The sequence below is a fragment of the Scyliorhinus torazame genome, chromosome 14 (genome assembly GCF_047496885.1).
Source record: "Scyliorhinus torazame isolate Kashiwa2021f chromosome 14, sScyTor2.1, whole genome shotgun sequence".
Taxonomy (NCBI): domain Eukaryota; kingdom Metazoa; phylum Chordata; class Chondrichthyes; order Carcharhiniformes; family Scyliorhinidae; genus Scyliorhinus; species Scyliorhinus torazame.
The window spans coordinates 170,431,781-170,454,645 of NC_092720.1; the positions used below are offsets into that span (position 1 = coordinate 170,431,781).

General features: G+C 48.3%; 1 protein-coding gene across 2 annotated transcripts in view; it reads left to right on the forward strand.

Annotated features, from left to right (window-relative positions):
* Positions 1 to 22,483, forward strand: part of LOC140390211 (uncharacterized) — a 34,244-nt gene extending 11,761 nt beyond the window's left edge. Inside the window, exons 2-3 of one of the 2 annotated variants that reach the window (XM_072475177.1) lie at positions 18,545 to 18,703; positions 18,836 to 22,483. In XM_072475177.1, coding sequence (XP_072331278.1) covers positions 18,604 to 18,703; positions 18,836 to 22,434 — 3,699 coding nt within the window. In that variant the 5' untranslated portion in view covers positions 18,545 to 18,603 and the 3' untranslated portion in view covers positions 22,435 to 22,483. Of the gene's footprint in view, positions 1 to 18,524; positions 18,704 to 18,835 lie in introns of those variants that run through there. The other variant, XM_072475178.1, reaches the window with a different exon arrangement.
* Positions 22,484 to 22,865: the final 382 nt, after the last annotated feature.

Here is a 22,865-nt window from a genome sequence, read left to right on the forward strand (position 1 = left end):
GTTGTGCTGATGGTTACTGGTATTGATCTTGTCTGGCCTTCCCAGAGGTGAATACACAGTCAACCTGCAGCTGCTCGTTTGTGTCCTGTTGGCTGATTTTCCCATCAGCCTTTGCCGTTCGCCATTTTAAATTGGGAGTTAGCCATTCTAAATCGGGAGTTAGCCATTTTAACTGGCTACAAGCCCTCCTTGTGATCCTAACGCAAAGCGTGAAGGATCACATAACTATGTCGCTTTCCATTCCCTGACCTTTGGGGGGACACTTCCTTCATGGCCTCCGCACTGACCATAGCTCTGCAAAAAAATTTTAACTGACAATTCTAAGGGCGCTATGTCAAACGGGGACATGCATTACAAAACAATAAACTGGGAACCTCCAACAATTCTTAATACACTACACTCACTTTAACATTTCATTATCCTACCTTCCTCAATCATACAACAAAATCATAGCATTTCATACACAGTCTTTCCTGGCTTGGCAGTCAAGCTCAGGATCGTACAATTTGCTCATGAAAAGCTCTTTATGTTTCTTTATTTACAATAAACGCAAGTGAATGCACTTTATTATAGATCGCGGGGGACAGGGGTCTGGTCGTAACCGAACATAGGGGATCTGATCCTATATACTGGGGTTCGAGCGCGGTAGGCTCTCCTTCTCCATTTCCGTAGATGCATAGTCTGCACTACACAGCAGAGTATCGCTATTACTAGTAAAGTTTCTATTACATAGGACAGGGAGTACCAGGTTATAAACCTGGCACACCAAGATGCTGTGGTGTCGCTGGTGACTGGGCTCTGGGTACTGCGGGGAAGTGAAACATGAACGGCGGGGGGGCTTGAAGTCATGGGGTTCACATTCACGCGCAACCAAATGTCCAAAATCATGGGGGTGATCCACGTGAAGGAAGTCCTCATGGCACTTCTCTTTCCTTTTCTTTCTTCACTTCTCCGGTCCTGGAGCTTCTGGAGTTCTGTGGAAACAAGCATAGTGTCTGTAACTATCTTTGTTTAATATCTTGTACGCTAGTGTGTCTGTCCTTTGGTGCCAATTATTCCCTTTATAATTGGTCACTCTGTGTGATTCCCTCATTTTTTTTTTCAAAAAACAAATTTTAGGACACGGCACACTTCCCAATCATGAACCAGTGCTGAGTTACCATCCAAATGTTCCAGGATGTAAATAGCAGATGGTCGGCAACCTAAAGGTTACCTAAACAAAACAAAACTTTTTGAACGAAAAATGCCAAAATGAGGTGCGTATGGGCCGCGACGGGTAAGAGTTGGATGGAGTCCCCGGGTCGACGGCTACCAATGCCGTGTCTCTCCTACCCGAGCGTAGCTGACCAGAGGGGGGGGTTCCCAGGCAGGGCGGGTCCCAATGCCGTTTCTCCACTGCCTGAGCAACCGACAAGAACGGGCAAAAATGTAGTCGTCGTGGTGGGGCTGCCGTAGTGGTTTGTTCCTTCGAACCAGAAGGGCAGTTATGAGCGGGCATCTGGTTCCTTAACCAGTCTCTGCAGACAAGTCCTCCGAGGTTTCTGCTGAACTAGTGTCTGGCAATTGTGAGTCTCTGTAGGCAAGTCCTCAGAGGTTTCGGCCGAATAGGCATGGGGCAGTGAGAAAAAATTCTCCTGTCGGACATACAATATTTAACAAACATACAAACAACATAAAACATTCTGCAGGTTCCATCAGAAAGGGCACCGTTTTCTCCAAGCGGTTCCTTTTAAAACATCATCTGGACACCTCAGTTCTCGGTTGCGAACAGGGTCGCAAAGGGGTTCTCGGTCAGGGAGTCAGACCCAAGGTCGTCCTCTTCTCCCGGGTGCCAAACTCTGGAGTGTATCAGGGCTGAAAGGGCTGCATGGTGTGAGGTGGGGTCGCTCTCGTCATTGCGGATGAGTCGGAACGAGTTATCGCGGTGCCAATAATTTGTGTCTAGTTGTGTGGGGACAAAATCGGGATCGTCAGTGTGGTTCAGTGGTTGGTGGTGGGGTTTGTTCAGGAAAGTGATCAGGACGGGATCACTTGGATCGAAGTCGGAGTCGCTGGGTGTGGGTCCGGTTGCATGGGGATAGTAGGGAGGTGTGCTATGGCTATCGTCCAAGTCACAGTCGCCGTCTCTGCTGCTGCAGTCTGTGGGCGTTCCGGGGCGGAGTGTATATTTTGGGGGTGGAGTCGAGATCGAGTCCGTGGCTGGGCTGGACGTGGTGGTGGGTGGTAGGGTTACGTTGGCTGTGGGCGGGGCGTGGTCTGCTGCGTCGAGCATGACGTGGTGTGAGTGGTTAGACTGTGTTCCATATGCCTTCAGCTGGTTTATATGAAACCAGGCCGTCTTACCATTGGGGTACTTGATTTTGTAAACGGAAGGGCTTACTTTATCCGCAATGGAATGCGGACCCGAGTATTTAGGTGACAGGAATGTGCTGGGGTTATATACAGAAAGCATCACTTGCTGTCCAATATCGTACTCAGTCGCATGCACTGTCTTGTCGAAACAAGCCTTGCTCTGTTTCTTTCTGGTGCCCAATTTTACTGCGGCTGCTAGCTGAGCCGTTTTAACATTTTCCACTAATTGCTCCACTGCTTTCTCGTGTGTGAGGGCCGTTACTTCGGGGCTGGTCAAGTCCAAACCTAATAAAAATTCTGTGCCTTTCATGGGGTGTCCGGTCATGAGGCTGTGTGGGGTGTAACCTGTGGAAGTAGAAATTGTGTTGCGTAAAATCATCAGCGCAAAAGGGAGGACTGAGTCCCAAGTAGTGTTGTTCTGCTGGACCATTTTTCTGAGGGTGGATTTTAGGGTCCGATTCATGCGCTCCACAATACCACTCGACTATGGGTGGTATGCTATGCAGAATTTTTGGGTGATGCCAAATATCGTGAGGACGTTCTGCATGACACGTCCTGTAAAGTGGGAACCTTGGTCAGATTCAATGCTGCGGAGGAGTCCCCATCTTGTAAAGATGTGGTGGGTCAAAATCTTGGCTGTGGTTTTTGGCAGTGTTTGTGCGGGCTGGGATTGCTTCCACTCATTTTGTAAATGTGTCAATTACCACAAGTATATATTTATAGCCATTCCTGCAAGGGGGCAATGGTCCTATAAAATCGATCTGGAGGTTAGTCCAGGGGCCATTAACGGGTCGGGTGTGGCTGAGTTGAGCCTTTTTGGAATATCTGTCCGGATTATTCTGGGCACAGATGAGGCAATTCTCCATGTAATGATTTACATCATCCTTTAAATTCGGCCACCAACAAAGCTGCTTGAGATGGGCTGTGGTGGGATCAATGCCCTGATGTCCATGACCATCATGGAACAAACAAATCAATTGATTCCTGTCCTGTTCAGGAACCACATAAAGAGTGTCTTTTAACACCACACCGTCATGTGTGGTCAGTGCATTTCTAAATCTCTCATAGGGTGCTGGATAGTTTCCTTTTACAATCTCCCTGAGATTGCTGTCCTGCTTCTGGGCCTCTACTAGATCCTCGATCTTTGTCTGCGAGACCTGAACTGCATTCACTGGAGCGCTTTGGGGGGGTGTCCAAAAATATCCATGCCTGGAACCTGCTTTAGCCAGTGCGTCGGATTTAATATTTCCAGGGGGGGAGGAACGATGGTGGCTGCAAACTTTGATGATCCCAAAGGTTCTGTTCTGGGCTCTTTCTAAAATATGACGGAGCAATGGGGCTGAGGGGAGGGGTTTTCTGTCTGCGGAAACAAGTCCTCTTGCTTTCCACAGGGGCAGAAATTCCGTGAGGCTGATGCAGAAACAGAGGCTGTCTGAGTGTATGTCTGCTGGGCTGGGGAAGTAATCTTGGTGCTCCACTATATATGCGATGGCCGCGAGCTCTGCTGCCTGCGCGCCTAAGTGTCCGGGTAGTTTTAGCGATATTTCCTCAAGGGCGCGTCCCTGCACGTCCTCGACATAGATACCGCAACCTGTTATGCGCTTCCCATCCAAGACTGTGGAAGATCCATCCACATAGATCTTTATGGGCTCACACGTGTCCGTGTGCTGGGGGATCTGGTTTGAACTATGTATCTTTCTGAGGGGTGTTTTAGCGATAAAGTGCCTGTGCTGTGGTGTGGAGAGATAATTTCGCATTCATGGGGCGTTCCGGGGTACTGTAAGTTGTCGGCTAAATAGGTGTGTGTCTTTGTCCTTTTAACAGTGGTGTCCTGTCCCTGCAAAAGAAGGGTCCATCTAGCTGTTCTAATCTGGCTTACTGTACCGTCCTTGAGTCGTCCGTCCAGTAAAAGTTGGGTGGGGGTGTGTTCGATGAGAATTGTGATGGGGTTCAGTCCAGTAATATATGAAAAATACTGCACTGCCCAAAATACTGCGAGCAGGTGCCTCTCACAGGCTGAAAATCCCTGCTTCACAGCATCTAAAAGTCTGGAGGCGTAAGCTACGGGCCTTAACTGGTCGTGCCGTTCCTGGAGGAGCACGGCCGAAAGGGTGCGGTCTGTGGTCGCTACCTCTATGGCGTAAGGGGAAAGCGGGTCTGGAACTTGTAGTGCGGGGGGCTGCTATGAGTGCCTGTTTTAAAGAGTCGGATGCTGTGGAAGCCATTCCCAGGGGGCTCCTTTCTTTAGGAGGTCTGAGAGGGGCGCTGCCTTGCTGGCAAAACCGTCAATGTGGTTTTGGCAGTAGCCAACCAGTCCTAAAAACGACCGGAGGGCTGAAACGTTCTGGAGAAGGGGCAATTTAGCAATCGAGTCAACCCTTTTATGCTCGATCTCACGGTTACCATGTGTGATAATTGTTCCCAAATATATCACTTTTTCTTCCAAAATCTGGGCCTTTTTGGGGTTGACTTTACAACCGATTGAGTGTAATAGTTCCAGGAGTTCGGACAGAAGCTCAATGTGCTCTTCCTTGGTGTCTGTCTGCAGTAGTCTAGGTCGTCGACATACTGTACCAAACATTCGGGGCGAGAAAATTTGGCTAAACCATTTGCCAGCTGTCGGTGGAAAATGGAGGGGGAGTTGTGGAATCCTTGTGGAAGGCATGTCCACGTGTACTGCTGTGCTTTAAAGGTGAAGGCAAATTTGTACTGGCACGCCTTTGCCAATGGAATGGACCAGAATCCACTACTGAGATCCAAAACCGTAAAGAATCGGGAATTGAGTCCCTGCTTGAGCACGGTATCGGGACTTGTTGCTACGGTGGGGGCTGCTGCGGGGGTGATTTTGTTGAGTTCCCGGTAATCGATGGTCAGTCGCCATGATCCATCGGGCTTTCTCACTGGCCAAATCGGGGCATTATTAGTGGAGGCTACTGATCTAAGTACGCCCTGCTCTAATAAGCTTTCTATTACTTTCGAGATTTCTCCCTCTGCCTCTTGGGGAAATCCGTGCTGCTTTTGGGGTCCAGGGTCAGGTCCTGTTACTTGTACGGAGCCAGTCATCCATCCACAGTCGTGTTTGTGGGTCGCGAATGCTGTCCTGTTCTTTTGCAGAACTGCCCTAACCTGCTTGTCCGTACTAAGCGTGGTCGGGTTGAACCAAAATTCGCCTACTGCGTGAATTTTGTTCATGTACTCTCCAATGTTGAGCGTTGCGGGGGCTCCTGCGGATTTTGCGATCTTCCAGACACACTGATTGACTGGATCGAATGAAAGATTATGGGAATTCATGATATCAATTCCCAAAATGTGTTCTGCTGTGTTGGGCAGGTCAACTAAAACTACAGGGTGCTTGGTGGTGATGGTTCCGATTTGAATGGGTACAGGGGCTGTGATGTGTCCCTGCTGTGAGTGGCCTGTGAAGCCGATGAGGGTGATAGTGGCTGCAGTGGGCCACGTGTCTTTTTGGAACATGGTGGAGGAATTTATTGTGGTGCGGGTCCCTCCTGTGTCCCAGAGAAATTCAATGGGCTGTCCCCGAATTTTCGCTGCAACTACCAGTCGTCCTGACCTATCCCAAAGGGTGTCGCAGACTCAATTGGGGGAGCCCGTACACCGTCAGTCCGTTCCGGTCAAGTCCGTCTGATCCGAACGGGCGCTAATGCTATGAATGGGCTCTGTCTTTTTCTTACTCAGAGTGCCCGTCTGCTGGGCTCTCTGTGGCTTTTTAGGGGCATTGTATTCTTTTGCGAAGTGTCCCAACTGTCCGCAGTTGTAACACACCTGTGACTTGGGTGGAGAGCTGTTCTTTCCCTCATTCACCCATGCGGGGTGGTGGTGTGTTGTTTTTACTGCCTGCATATCTGCGGCGGCCTGCTTTTCCTTGCTATTCTTAACTGCGGGTTTACTCTGAACAGATTGCTCCCAAGTGCGGGACAATCTTTTCACTACCCACTTCTCGTTATGGGCCTCCTCTGAGGGATCATAACTCGTACAAGCTTTCTGTCCTGTTTCTGTGGCACGGGAGATAAGGGTGCGGGTCCATTTGGCCATGTTGTCTGGGGACAAATGGGCATGGTCTAAGTCTCTAAAGACTGCTGCAAAGTGGATCCACAGGCGTCCAGCAAACGTGCTCTGATTTCTTTTGCCTACGCTTATTGAGGCCATCTACGGGGTCACCCTGGTTATACCCGAACGCATCCAGGATCACGGTATGCATTTCTGCAACGGTGCCTCCTCCTACATTCTGTGGGTCGGGAAGGAATGCTGCTACTGAGGGGTCTAAACTTAAAACGGTGAGCTTTACATTCTCTTGCTCATCCAGGCCGTACATGGTCGCCTGATGCTTAACTGTGGCAAAGAAATGGTGGGGCTCTGAGGTGGGGAGGAACGGTGTGATCTTATCGCATGCGTACCGTAATTGGGTCACTGTTAAGGGGGTGGAGTACAGAAATTCTGCATCGTCCGATGTGGCTGTGCGGTGGGTGGTTACTGGGTTCATTGGAGCTTGAACTATCTGCTCTGTGTGGGGTTGGGGCGCTTTTCTCTTTTGTGGCTTTCCCTGCGCACATGTTCCCTGAATATATCTCTGCGCTGTTTCATTCAACTCTTCCCAATCAGGCCGTCTTCCTGATCTAATTTTTCCCCAAAGGTTTCCTGAAAACCTTTTTGAACTGAAAGCAGCGATTGCAGCTCTGCAATCTGCTTCTGGCACTTTGCGTGATCTAACGTGCTTTGTCTTTGTTCTGTGGTGGCAGCATGGAGTGCTCTTAATGCTGCCTTGAGGTCACTACACTGTTTCTGTAATGCCTCTACCTGTTTTTCCATTTTTTCTCATACCAGGACTGCACGTTGCGTGTCCTGATAGGCCTTTTCGTATTGAGACTGGAAGCTGCTTGAGTGTGTCAGACAAGACTGGTGTGCCCGCTTGGCATCATCCACCTCTCCATCTTTTGCTGCCAACTTCCTTCTCAATTCCAAATTCTCCTTTTCTACCTCGCTTACATCGACTTTACTCATCCGATGTATGCCCTCAACTTCTTTCCGGAGCGTCCTCACGACCTCCTCTGTGCCTCGTAATTGTGCCAATCAGGACACGATTGCCATCGGCTAGCGAGCTTTCCCTAAGCTCCTTTTGTGGATCTCTCTCAGGTTCTCCCACCAAGTATGTCCTATACTCCCGGGACCTGATTCCTCATTATCACAGAATGCATTCAAAAGGGGCCATCCTTTCCCTTTGAGATATTTCCTGATCTCTTCCTCCCAAATGGGACATTGTCCCACTCTACTGCTGCTGGTCGCTGCGACCGCAAATTCCTCAGGGTTCATGAGGCGTTGCATTGCCTGCATTGCCATTTTTCCTATCCGAATGCTTCTTTTAAATTTGGAACAGGGGAGCTAAGGCGGTGCTGTAAATACGGGTACGGCTTTTGTTACTTTCCGATACACAAACTTCCGACAGTTTTGACGCAACAAAAATCTATCAGTTTTACCTTATAGCCCTGTTAGTTACGCATGCATACACACACTTCCGAATTATGAGTATTGATCAGAACTACTTGAACACTTGGGGTTTTCTGTTGCCAATTGGACTCTAATTCAAATTCTGGGTTCTCCCGGAGTGGTTTTCCACTTCTAGATCGGGTCCCGGTCAGGATGTCGCCAAATAATGTTGCTAACTTTTGCCTTAGTTTAATTGCTCTGTTTCATCATCTTTGCTCTTGAGTCGCCAGGTATCTTTCTGATACCGCCACGTGGTTCAAGTCCGAGTAATGATCAATAATCCAATACACAGCTTAGTAAGAGTTAAATCAAAGCACATTTATTATACACACTAATCACTACTCATGCATAAATTCTACGTCTAAGCTACTTCCTATAACTAACAGGCCAATACTTAACTTGGAACTGACCCACCAGGTTAGGGAAACGAATGGCCTTTCGTTCGGGTTCTGAGCCTACGGGATTCGAAGTTGGTACAGATTGGTAGCTAGGAGCGCCTATCTCGTAGCGAGCGTTGAAGTAAGACTTACTAGATATCTGCGGTGGCTGGACCGGTCACGCTCAAGGGTTGGTTCACGTTGCTGAGTGACCCGGTCAGGAAGAACGATTTGAACTTGGACTCTATTCTTATAGTCCCCAGGGGCTTCCCGCCTTTCTGGGCAGACCCTGTTCCTGGTTCCAAGTGATTGGACTTTGTCCCAATCACTTGGTTCGATTTTCTCCAATGCTGGAGCGATTCCTTGATCGATGGGCGGTCTCAAAGTGGTCGTTCACCTCCCTTTGTGTAGGCTTCTGCTGGCGCCGACGAGTCTGGGTTGGCTTTGTGTGTCTAAATGTTGCTCATTGTTCCCGGGGATTGCTCATTAATATGCAGATGGCTGGTGTTTTGTTGTGCTGATGGTTACTGGTATTGATCTTGATTGGCCTTCCCAGAGGTGAATACACAGTCAACCTGCAGCTGCTCGTTTGTGTCCTGTTGGCTGATTTTCCCATCAGCCTTTGCCATTCGCCATTTTAAATCGGGAGTTAGCCATTTTAACTGGCTACATTCCGGAGTCACAGACACCCGAGCCTCCACCGGAGTCACCACTGAAGCTTCGACGATCACAGAGGATGACCAGGGCCCCCGATCGACTGATTGCTTAATTTTTAAGTGTATAATCATAAATTGTAAATAGTAAATAGAATTGTAAATAGTTACAAAACGCTGTACGGAGGTATTACGGTACCTCCATAACTATAATTTCTACCACGTTACCATGCTGTAATGTCAGGCCACCACCCCCGCCGGACGCCTTTTTAACAGGGGGTGAACGTGGTAGTCTGTGAAGAGGTATTACGGTACCTGGTAATGCTGGAACACCATTGGTAGATATTGTATGTTTCCCATTGGTCAAACTGTATGGTAGCTCCGCCCTGCTAGGCGGGGTATAAGAGTCCGTGCCGCCCCAGCAGCCTTCTTTCTGTACCTGAGCTGCTGGGGGAAACAGCTAGCTTATTAAAGCCTTCAGTTGGACTACAACCTCGCTTTAGTGGTCATTGATCGAGCATCACTAGCCAAAAGTGAATTTGGAAAAGCCCAAGTCACTTTCCTTGAGGAGTTTTCAATATCCTCAAGACGAAGGGAAATAATGCGATTTCTTGGCATGAGTAGATTTGATCAAACATTTGTGAAACATTTTTGTAGCGTGGATGCTCCACTGATAGACTTGCTGAAGAAAGGTCAAAACTTTCAGTGCACAGCGAACTTTCAACAGGCATTTGACTGCCTGAAAGCTGTGATAACCAATGTCCCTGTGTTGGAGAATTACAAGGGACTCTGTGATCAGATTGAACTAAAGTATCTGACTTTAAAGAGACGTGCCGAGGTGTAGAGAAATGGACAGATCGTTCAGAGGCCTTCTTGTTCAAAGAAACTGTCATTCGAGTAAGATTTCAGTTGGAAGAAGAATGGAAACAAAATGGACTATATTATTATACCTGTTTGCGTGTGTTGTTTTTGAAATGAAAAAGTATATTTACTGTGTGCATTTCTGAAAGGGTAGTGAAAAGGTGAAAAATGAAACCAACTTGAAGTTGATGGTTTCTTTTTTTTCTTGGGGGGAGGTGTCATGTGAGAGTACCTTTAAGAAATGGGCGCTGAAGGAATGTACCTTTAAGAAATGGTGTTTATCAGTGATATCAGAGTGTGGGTGGAGCTGGACTGTCTGTCAGCTTTTTACTTTCTTTTTAGGCTGTTTGCTGCAGGGTGTGTTTTAGTTTTGTTTTCAGTGTTGGAGTTGAAGCCAGAACAAGCAGGTGTACTGCTGTTCTCTCTGCCATCAAAAGACTATCTCTTGATCATTTGGTGAATTCAGAATTATAAATGTTTTCAGTAGTGACTTTAACCTGATGTGCTTCTGTTAAAGGTTTTATTTTCAAGTCGTATGGATGTTAAAAAGGAAAGCTTAAAGGTTTACTTAGTGTTGTAGTCTTTGGGTGTACCTTTAAGAAATGGGTGTTTATTATTGCAGTGATGTCAGAGTGTGGGTGGAGCTGGGCTGTCAGCTTTTAGTTTCCCTTTGAGAAACACTTGGGTGTGTCTGTTTTTTGGTTTTGTTTCAGTGTTGGAGCTGCAGTCAGCCACAGACTGTGTACTGTTGTTCTCTCTGCGATGTAAGGATTACTTAGTGTTGTATTCATTGGGGGTTGTATTTGAATTAATGGTTGCTAAGATGTTCACTGTATGTTTTAAAAAGGTTAACTTGAGTTCATAGAATAAACATTGTTTTGCTTTAAAAAAAATCTGCTGTACCACACCTGTAGAGTGGGCCGTGTGCTCCCCATACCACAATCTATTAAAAGTTGTGGGTCAGGGGAACTCCATGATACACTTTGAGGTTCTCTAAACCCTGGCCCATAACATGGTCAGTGGGATAATCAACCTGCCTTTGTGAGAATCACAAACTGTTCCTACGCCAGCAGATTCTGACCTATTGCCTGTCGCTGATTCTCCAATCCACCCTCTATCAACCCAAGACAGGCAGGATGGGAGAATTCCGGGACTTCCGGTAGCAACATGTAGATGGAGGTCACACGTGGGTGGCTCCTAAAGAGCTTTCGTTTGTTGACTCTTTTCACCCAGTTTGGGGAGACATTTTATATAATTGATCTCCAGAAAAGTTGTGACTAAAGGATTTTGAAAGCCCAACGGAAGAATACGAGACAAAAAGGAGCGAGTGATAGTCCAGCTGAGAGCTTGCGCTCAGTGCGGAGTTCTGTGGGGGGAAAGATGGAGGGAGCAAGCTCTCCGGGTGGAGCTGTGCCCATTATGGTGGACACACTGGCTGAGGTGATGGTGGTGGAGTTTAAGCGGCAGTTTGCGAAGCATTTTGAGCGGCATGGGAAGGAGATGATGGGAACGCTCAAACAGCTGGTGGATGATATGTTGACCCCGATATAGGAGGCTCTTGGAAAGACTTCAGAAATGGTGCAAGAGCAAGGAGAGGTGTTGGAGAGGGTGGAGGAGGCATTGTCACGACACAGCGACCAGCTCGTCTCGATGGGAGGGTGGAGGAGGCATTGTCACGACACAGTGACCAGCTCGTCTCGATGGGAGGGTGGAGGAGAGCAACAAAGGGCTGGAAGCCAAAGTGGAGGACCTGGAGAGCAGGTCACAGCGACAGAATCTGTGGATTGTGGGACTGTCTGAGGGGCTGGAGGGCCGGAGGCGGACGGAGTACTTTTCAGAGATGTTTGCTAAGTTGTGGGGGAGGAGGAGGACACCTCCCTCTTTGAGCTAGATAGTTTTCACCAGTCACTTTGGCCGAAGCCAAAGGCGACTGAGCCACCGAGAGCTGTGATCGTCTGTTTCCATAGTGACCAGGCGAAGGAGAAGGTGCTGAGATGGGCTGAGCAGAATCGAGAGGTGAGGTGGGAAGGCAGTGGTATCGGGAGGTGAGGTGGGAAGGCAGTAGTATTGAGAACTGAGGTGGGAAGGCAGTGGTATCGGGAGGTGAGGCGGGAAGGCAGTGGTATCGGGAGGTGAGGTGGCAAGGTAGTGGTAACGAGAGATGAGATGGGAAGGCAGTGGTATCAGGAGGTGAGGTGGGAAGGCAGTGGTATTGAGAGGTGAGGTGGGAAGGCAGTGGTATCGGGAGGTGAGGTGGGAAGGCAGTGGTATCAAGAGGTGAGGTGGGAAGGCAGTGGTATCAAGAGGTGAGGTGGGAAGGCAGTGGTATTGAGAACTGAGGTGGGAAGGCAGTGGTATCGGGAGGTGAGGCGGGAAGGCAGTGGTATCGGCAGGTGAGGTGGCAAGGTAGTGGTATCGAGAGATGAGGTGGGAAGGCAGTGGTATCAGGAGGTGAGGTGGGAAGGCAGTGGTATTGAGAGGTGAGGTGGGAAGGCAGTGGTATCGGGAGTTGAGGTGGGAAGGCAGTGGGATCGGGAGGTGAGGTGGGAAGGCAGTGGTGTCGAGAGGTGAGGTGTGAAGGCAGTTGTATCGAGAGGTGAGGTGGGAAGGCAGTGGTATTCAAATGTACCAGGACGGTGGAGCTGGCAAAAGAGCGAGCGGCCTTTAACAGGGCGAAAGCAGGGTTGTACAAGAGTAACGTGTGGTTTGGATTGGTCTACCCGGCAAAGTTGAGAGTTACACATCATTCCAAAAACTATTACTTTGAGACGGCGGAGGAGGCAAAGGCATTCGTGAAGGACTGGGGCTGAACTGCGTTTGGACTTTGTTTTCTCTCATTTGTGTTTGGGAGAGGAGGGTTTGGGGACATTGGGAAATATGGGATTTGTTCCCCTTTGTTTGGAAGTCTATTATGTTGGATTGTTGGGATGGACTGGGTGTGGGGAAGCTTTTATGTTGGTTTTTTTGGTAATTGGCCTATGCGGGGGGGGGGGGGGGGGCTCTGGCAGGGCCACCTCGATAGCTAACGCAAGTTGGCTAATGAATGGGAGCGAGGTGGGGAGAGGGCCGAGACTGACTGAGCCGCTGTGGACAGGTTTCAATGACCCTGAGAGGTGTGATGGTGGGAGGATTGTGCAAAGAGAAGTGGTTTCGAGAGGAAGTGGCTGGGGTTTCTGGGAAGGAGGGGGAGGGGTGTCATGTTCTGTAGACTGACCGAAGTAAATGATAAACTACTGAACATCTAATTTAAATAACTTATTATTTCACAATTATACGACTAAAATAACTAAGATAAATAAAATACTACACTACTAACATGAATGAACTAGTGTATGTTTAAGCTTCTGGGTTGCTGGCTTTAGGGTAAAGGAGACAAGATTTATGCTTCTCCACAAAACACCTTTATTTCTTTGATCCACCTTCACACACAAATCTCCACCATTAGTGCCTCCTGTCTCCCCTTTATATATCAGCTACTTCTACTGGATAAATGACATCAAATTAGTATTGAATTGGGAGATATGTTAACCCATTCCTAACAATGTAGAGTTGCTGCAAAATAAGCGTGTCTCTTAGCACGATCTACCCCCAACTCCCAGAACCAAATGGTAGGTTAACATTGCCACCTAGTGGTTGGAGGTCATGCATAACATTATGTACAAAACTGCGTTATGCACATCATCACAAGGTTGATGGTGACTAGGTGTAGAGTTGGGTGGTGCGGGGGGCAGTAATCATGACTGACAGGAGGGGAAGGGGGGTGAGAGACCCCAGGTCCGAATGCTGATGTGGAATCTGCGTGGGTTGGGTGGACCGGTGAAGGGAGCGAGAGTCTTTTCACATTTGAAGTTTGACAGCCGATGCGGTGTTGTTGCAGGAGATCCACTAGACGGTGAAGGACCAGGTGAGGCTTCGGAAGGGCTGGGTGAGTCAGGTGTTCCACTCAGGCTTTGATAGCAGGGCCCAGGTGGTAGAGATACTGGTCGGTGAGCGAGTGAATTTTCAGATGGTGGTGGCTGATTAGGGGGAGCAGATACGTTACAGTGACGGGTGCTTTGGAGTGAGGTTGGCGGGCGTTGGTCAGCGTGCATGCCCTGAATTGGGATGGTGTGGGCTTTATGAAGAGGATGGTGGCACCATACCAGTTTGGATACACATCTGTTCATTCTGGGTGGGGATTTAAATACAGGTTGATTCTGAAGGTGGATTGGCCTCGGCCGGGTTCACTGACGCTCTCGGGCCACATTTATGAAGGAGATGGGGGAGGGGGGGGGGGGGGGGCGGGGAGTGGATCCATGGCAGATTTTGCATTCATGGGACAGAGAATATTCCTTTTTTTTGCCAGTGCATAATGTGCACTCAAGGATTGACTTCTTTATTACGGGGAAGAAAAATTATTTCGGATCATGCTCCACATTTGGCGGATGTGGTCTTGGAGAAGGGGCCTGCACAGAGGCCGGCGTGGAGGTTGGATAGGAAGCTGCTTGCGGATCTGAATGTTTGTGTATAGTTGGTGAGGTGACTATGTGGGGTTTAACAGGAATGGGGAGTCTCGCTATTGGTGGTTTGGGAGCAACTGAAGGCGGTGGTAAGGGGTGAGATCATCATGTTTAACCCTCAGGTGGATGGGGAATCAAGAGAGGAGCGGCGGCAGCTGCTGGAGGAAATCTTGGAAGTGGAGAATCCCATTCCAGAGCTTCTGGTGAGTAGAAAGGAATTGCAGGCGCAGTTTGACCTTTTGTCTACTGGGAACGCAGTATGGCAGTTGAGGCATGCGAAGGGGGCAGTAGTTTGGCGACTACCCACTTTAGGTCCTTGGGGGGTGTCGGTGGTTCGAGACTGGGCCCGGCTCCGTAAATTGAATTTTACGAGCCTGGTGGGTAGGGTCGAGGTGGATTTGTTGTGATGTGACAGCCTTCCTCTGTGATAGGCAGGCCGGGTAATGGTGAATATCTTGCTATGGTTTTTATTTTTATTTCAGTGCCTACCAGTCTTTTTGTCGAAATAGTTTTTATGGGGGTGGAATGGTTGATTTTGATGTTTCTCTGGCCAGGCAAGGATTCAGAAGAGATGGCGGAAGTTAGGGGGCCTGGCCCTTCCAAGACTGTTATATTATTACTGGGCGGCGAACGAGGAGAAGGTGCGGGATACTATGTGGGTGAGGATGGAGGCAGGCTCTTGTAGGGGGTTGGGGTTGCGGGCGCTGGTAACGGAGCAACTTCTGTTTGCCTTGGGGACGTGCTTGTCAGGTGAATTGGAGATTCTGAATTCTCCCTCTGTGTATGCGAACAGGCGCCGGAATGTGGCAACCTGGGGATTTTCATTGCAAATGCATTGCAGTGTTAATGTATGCCTACTTGTGACAATAATAATAAAGATAAAGATATTCGCAAGGTCCAGTGGTGGTGGCCACGCTGAAGATATGGAGACAGTTTCGGCAGCACTTTAGGTCAGGGACAGAGTCGAAGCTGATGCCTTTCCAAAGGAATCATGCATTTGTGCCGACGAGGCTGGATGCTGGGTTTCGGGGATGGGAGGAGAGAGGGGTAACAGAAATGAAGAAGTTATTTTTGGAAGGGCAGTTTGCGAGTTTGGAGGAGTTGATGGAGAAGCTTAGGGGAGGGCTTTAGGTATAAGCAGGTGTGGGATATTCCGAAATGGTTTCCCCGACTTTTCTAGCGGCACTTCTGTCCTCGTTGTTGGAGGGAGCGATGTTGTTGATGGGGCTGGAGGGGGGGGGAGGGTCATCTTGGCTATCTGTGGGAGGATTTTGGAGGAGGATATGCTGCCTTTGGAGGTGATTGATTGGGAGGAGGAGCTGGAGGAAGGGTTGTGGTGCGATGTGTTGCGGAGGGTGAATGCCTCAACCTCGTGTGCGAGGCTAGGTTTCTACAGCTAAACGTGGTACATAGAGCACACCTGACCAAGCTGAGTATAAGCCGGTTGTTTGAGGGGGTGGAGGACATTTGTGAGCGCTGTGGGAGGGGCCCGACAAATCATGTACAGATGTTCTGGTCCTGCCCGAAGATGAAGAAACTCTAGAGCTCGTTTTTCTTTTTTTTTTAAATTATGTTTTTATTAAGAATTTTTCAACAATATTTTCCACCTTCCAAACAAACCCCCCCCCCCCCCCCCCCGTAACAAAGAAAAGAAAGAGAACTCGCGTGGCAAGACATGAACATGGCAAGTCAATAAGATACAGAACTTTGTACATTGGATTCTTCCTGTACATGTCAGTTTCCGGATCGTTCATGTGTTTTCTTGCTGAAATGCCCCCCCAGAGAAAGCCCCCTCCCACCCCCCCCCCTTGTCTCCCCCCTCGAACGATCTCCCCCCCCCCCCAAGGTTGCTGTTGCTGCTGACCGACCTTCCTCTAACGCTCCGCGTGATGGTCTAGGAACGGTTGCCACCGCCTGTAGAACCCCTGCGCAGACCCTCTCAAGGCAAACTTTATCCTCTCCAACTTTATGAACCCGGCCATGTCGTTTATCCAGGCCTCCAGGCTGGGGGGGCTTCGCCTCCTTCCACATTAGCAAGATCCTTCGCCGGGCTACTAGGGATGCAAAGGCCAGAATGCCGGCCTCTTTCGTCTCCTGCACTCCCGTCTCGTGCACTACTCCAAATAGTACTAGCCCCCAGCTTGGCTTGACCCGGACTTTCACCACCTTAGATACCGCAACTCCCCTCCAGAACCCCTCCAGTGCCGGGCATGACCAAAACATATGGACATGGTTCGCCGGACTTCCTTTTTAGTTTTTTAACACAATTTTTCTTCCTTACAAACAATAACCGCCCCCCCCCTTGTAACAAAAAAAAAACCGAGAAATCGCGCAGAGCAAGATATATACATGGCAAAATGATATATTTACACAGCTTTGTACACTGGCCCTCACCCGTACGTGCCAGTTTCCCCAACCCTTCATGTTATCTCTTGCTCATCCCCCTCCCAGGCAGTCCCCCCTTTTCCGCCCCCCCCTCTCCCAGGACGTCCACCCCCCCCCCCCCCCACCCCAAGGTTGCTGCTGCTGCTGACCGACCTTCCTCTAACGCTCCGCGAGATAGTCTAGGAACGGTTGCCACCGCTGTAGAACCCCTGCGCAGACCCTCTCAAGGCAAACTTTATCCTCTCCAACTTTATGAACCCAGCCATTTCATTTATCCAGGCCTCCAGGCTGGGGGGCTTCGCCTCCTTCCACATTAGCAAGATCCTTCGCCGGGCTACTAGGGATGCAAAGGCCAGAATGCCGGCCTCTTTCGTCTCCTGCACTCCCAGTTCGTCCACTACTCCAAATAGTGCTAGCCCCCAGCTTGGCTTGACCCGGACTTTCACCACCTGAGATATTGCTCCCGCCACTCCTCTCCAGAACTCCTCCAGTGCCGGGCATGACCAAAACATATGGACATGGTTCGCCGGGCTCCCTGAGCACCTTCCACATCTGTCCTCTACCACAAAGAACCTACTCAACCTCGCCCCCGTCAAGTGCGCTCTGTGGACCACCTTAAATTGTATCAGGCTGAGCCTGGAACACGAGAAGGAGGAATTAACCCTACCTAGGGCATCAGCCCACAGACCTTCCTCGATCTCCTCCCCCAGCTCCTCCTCCCATTTACCCTTCAACTCTTCGACCAGCGTTTCCCCACTTCTTTCAACTCCTGGTGTATTTCCGACACCTTGCCCTCCCCGACCCACACACCCGAGATCACCCTATCTTGAACTTCTTGTGCCGGGAGCAACGGGAATCCCCTCATCTGTCGCCTCACAAAAGCCCTCACCTGCATATATCTAAAGGCATTTCCCGGGGGTAACTCGAACTTCTCCTCCAGTGCCCCTAGGCTCGCAAACGTCCCGTCGATGAACAGGTCCCCCATTCTTCCAATCCCCGCCCGATGCCAGCTCTGGAACCCCCCGTCCATCTTCCCCGGGACAAACCGGTGGTTACCCCTGATCGGGAACCACAATGATGCTCCCATTGCACCCCGGTGCCGTCTCCACTGGCCCCAGTTCCTTAGCGTTGCCGCCACCACCGGGCTCGTGGTATACTGGAGCTCGTTTTTCAGCAGCATGTCAGCGATCCAGCGGGTGGATTTGGAGTCCAGTTTTCTGGGGGCCATATTTGGGTTGTCGGACTTGCCGGAGCTGCAGACAGGTGTGGGGGAAGATGATTGCTCGCAGGTGGGTCCTGTTGGGGTGGAGGACAGCTTCTCCGCCTTGTGTCTCGGTGTGGCTGGGGGACCTGATGAAGTTCCTGTATTTGGAGAAGGTTAAGTTCATTTTGATGGGGACGAGTGAGGGGTTCCACAAGAGATGGGGTCTGTTTATATTACACTTTAAAGAGCTGGTTACTGTCAGCTGCTGAGGGGCAAGGGGGTGAGGCAGGGGGGCTCCGTGGGGAGAAGATATTTTGAGTTACTGGGGTGTTGAAGGGTGGGGAGTAGGGTTGGTGTTGTTTGTTTTTTTATTTTGTGTTGTATATTTAAAATGTTTAAAATTGAATCAAAATATTTTCCCCCCCAAAAAAGGAAGGGGAATCCTGATTCTTGACATCGGCTGAACCTGTGACCCGGACTTCCCGGCCTCACCGAGTTGTCAGTTTTGGTCACTTTCAGAATCTGCTTCACATAAGTTCAGATTTTAAACAAACAAGATGTTACTGATACTGTCATTGTGTCCAACGCAGTAATCGTCAATCCCACTGGAATGTTATTAACAGGTTCTAACACTGAACATATCAGAAACAGTCTGTGATTTGTTCATTTGTAATCTCTGATGTTGGTGCTTTGTTTTCTGATTTTTGACAGATGTTTAGTTTCAGATCTTTGATCACAGGTTCCTCTGTGGATCTGTAAAATCCGGAACAATGATTCATGGAGAAAACGTGGAGATGGATCTGGAAACTCTAGGCCGTCCGTTCAGGCTGGGAATGCTGTACGACTGCCGATCTGACGCTCTGATCCCAGGTAATACAGTAATACTAACTGTGGGACAACACACACTGATCTCTGTAAGACCCACAGTGGATTGATTTTACTCACTGTCCATTGATCAACATTAATCTCGGTATTAATCCGTTTATTTTGTTACTTCTGTAGGAGTCACATTGTGGGACATCGAGACCCTGAAAAAGGACATTGATGGACATTCTCAGCGCAACACAGAGTTTCACCTCATTGCATCTGACTCCATCGAGACAAAAACCTCGGCTCTGAATGTGAACGGATCACTGAAAGCAAGTTTCTTGTCTGGATTGGTCGAGGTGAAAGGATCAGCGAAATATCTCAATGACACAAAGAGATCGAAGCGACAGGCCCAAGTGACCCTTCAATACCGAACAACAACCAGGTTTGAGCAGCTGACAATGAGTCACTTAGGGAGGCAGAATGTAACCCACCCGGATGTGTTTGATCAGGGAACAGCAACTCACGTGGTTACAGCAGTGCTGTACGGAGCTCAGGCTTTCTTTGTGTTTGATAAAGAGGTCTCTGCAACACAGAACCTGCAGGATATTCAGGATAACCTGGAGGAGATGATTGAAGAAATTCCTAAGATTGCAATCGAGGGTCAGGCTTCCCTAAAAATGAGAGATGACCAAAAATCCACCAGCCAGAAATGCAGCTGCAGCTTTTATGAGGATTTCTGCCTGGATACCAATCCCACCACATTCCAAGATGCCATTAACATCTACAGAACCCTCCCAAAGTTACTGGGACGGGATGGAGCGCACGCAGTGCCCATGAGAGTCTGGCTCTACCCACTCAACAAACTGGACTCCAAAGCTGCTCAGCTGGTACGAGACATCAGTGTCGGACTGGTCAATCGCTGCCAGTCTGTGCTGGAGCAGCTCAATGAGGCAGTGATGAGATGCAATGATATGATGGGAGACAGTGTCACTGCTCAATTTCCAGAGATTGGGAACAGGATAATGAAATTCCGAGAGATGTGTCTGGAGTACAAACTGGTTTTCCAGAAGACTTTATCCAGAGTGTTACCATCTATCCGTGGAGGTGGGGAGGAGGAGGGGTCACTGGTGGATATTCTGAATAACAAGGAACAGTCACCATTCAAACACCAGTCACTGACCAAATGGCTGGATGACCAGGAGCAGGAAATGAATGTGGTGAGATCTTATCTCTCGATATTGACAGATATACACTTTGTGAAATCAAGGCGTGAGTTGGATAGAGAAGTGTTGGATTCACAGACAGAGTATGTGGTCTGCTTCTCATTCACATCACTGCATCAAGAGGATTTCTATCTGTCAGAAGCAGACAGTTACCTACAATCTCACACAGCTGAGAAAATACAGATACCAAATCCTGCTAACCGGGTTAGTGCAGAACATCACACCCAGCAGTGGTTTAACTCAGCACCTGTATGCCAGAAGATGAGGGAGCGTTCTCGATTATTCCTGGATTTTGCCACAGGCAACAGAGCACGAGGGAAAACAAAGTTCATTGTTGCTCCTGTGCAGGATGACAGTAACGTGGGAGCATCGATTTACCTGTATGAGAGAGGGATTGTGGTCAGTCACTGCTTCGAACCCCCGTCACAGCCAGAGAGACCTGTGGTTAGTGGAACAACACAGGACAGTGTGACCCTCCAATTCCAGCCACCGAGATACGGTACTGGTGAGATTGTTGGGTACAGGGTGGAGTACCGAGCTACCCAACAGGAGGAATGGACAACTGTGGATACATCCGATAAATCCAAATCCTTCACAATATCCGGGTTACAGCCACACCAAGAATATCAATTCCAATACAGAGCAGTGACCAAGGCAGGGGTCAGTCCGGTCAGTGAGAGTTACAGTGTCACCACACTTCCTACACCCTCCAACAAGAAAAATGAAATAATGGAGGAAATAAAGTCAAAAGGCAGTGCACATCATTATGCTGCTAACCGGGGACCTCGTGAATTAAGTGATTCAATAAAAACAGAAAATAAACCAAAGAGACTAGCTGAGAAACTTTGCAGAGAAAGTACATTAACAGCCAATGGGAACCCTTCCATTTACACCCTCCCCTTGGAGAAGAAGAAACTTGACAAGGATGGACAGTGTCTAAAATGCTCCTTTGGAAAACCCACCAGAAAACACAGTGCCAGGACAATTATGGTTCTTGGAGCAACAGGAGCAGGAAAAACAACCCTCATCAACGGAATGATCAACTACATCCTGGGTGTGGAATGGGAGGACAATTTCAGATATAAATTAATAGATGAAGGAACAGGAAGATCCCAGGCTGAAAGTCAGACATCCTCAATCACTGCCTATGAACTCCACCATCGAGAAGGATTCCAGATTGATTACTCTCTCACTATCATTGACACACCGGGATTCGGAGATACTGGGGGAATAACCCGAGATAAACTGATCACTGACCGGATCCGAGAGTTCTTTACTTCCCCAGAAGGTGTTGATCACATCGATGCCGTGTGTTTTGTTGTTCAAGCCTCATTGGCTCGTCTGACTCAGACACAGAAATATATCTTTGATTCAATTCTTTCCATTTTTGGTAAAGATATTGCTGACAATATCCAAATCCTGGTGACATTTGCAGATGGGCAGGTTCCCCCTGTTCTGGAGGCCATCAAAGTTGCTGAGGTACCGTGTCCCAAAGATAAAAATGGTTTTCCAGTTCACTTCAAGTTCAATAATTCAGCCGTATTTGCTCAAAGTTCAGCTTCTGGAAACTCTGCCAACAGGAGCAGTCCTGATGGTAGCGATGAGGGGGAGGGTGATAACTTTGATTCGATGTTCTGGAAGATGGGATCGATCAGTATGAAGACATTTTTTTCAGCTCTGACCAAAATGGAAACAAAGAGTTTACTCTTAACAAAGGAGGTCCTTGGGGAGCGTCAGCATCTGCAGGCTGCGATCACGGGATTACAGCCGCAGATCAATACGGGTCTGACAAAACTGGAGGAGATCAGGAAGACAAAACAAGCTTTGAACCAACACCAGGTCGATCTGGATGCAAATAAAGATTTTGAATATGAAATTGAAACCACAGTTCCAGTACAGATGGATATCACTGGGAGCGGTAAATACATAACCAATTGTCAGAAATGTCACTTCACCTGTCACTATCCCTGCAAAATCCCGAATGATGATGGTAAAAAGAGATGCACAGCAATGGACCATGATGGTTACTGCGCAGTCTGTCCCAATAAATGTATCTGGAATGTTCATTTCAACCAAAAGTACAGATTTGAATATGAAATCAGAAAGGAGAAGAGGACATACAGTGAGCTGAAGGAAAAGTATGAAAAGGCATCTGGTGAAAAGATGACACAGCAGAGAATCCTGGAGAAACTTCAGCAGGAATTTGATGATGTTCAGGATGTCGTGTTGGATTTAATTGAAAAATCATCCCAAAGCATTTTAAGACTTGAAGAAATCGCTCTCCGACCAAACCCATTGTCAACCCCAGTTTACATCGATCTGCTGATTCAATCTGAGAAAGAGGAGGCGAAGTCTGGGTTCATGGAGAGAATCCAGTCTCTGAACGAAGTCAAGAAACAGGCTCAGTTAATCGCAAAAGTTGCCGGGAAAGAGGAGCTGTTACCAGAGGAATGGAAAGAATATCAAGCTGGAAAGGAAAGGGCAAAGGAAAGAAAAGGTGTTAAAGGAAGGGTGTCTAATATGTGCCAATGGATCAGTGATAAAGCCAATCAATTTGGAGTTTGTTGATAAATATTAATATCATTCAACTGTTTCAAAGGTGGGAAGCTGATGTTTCACCCAGTTGATTTTTAAGCTTTAACTTTGCTGATTAGACTAACTCTATTCGCTTTCCCTTATGTGGAGAACAGCTGTTTTCTCAGTCTATAAACTAATGCTTCATTCTATTTCACTAATTAAACTAACTATATCCAGAGGTTCCAATTGGAGAGCTCCATTCTCTCGGTTGATTGAATTCATTCTATTTCACTGATCTAAATAACTCCGCAGGGTACAGGACTCTTTTTGTTAAACTTTAGCAGGACTAACTCTAAGAATAATGACTCTTTGGAATTATTGGCTAAATGGAAAATCCTGTCCTGTAAATTCTCAAATAGACATTTGTGTTCAGATGATCACATACCAGAGACTTTACTGGTAAGAATCCCAAAAGACTACAA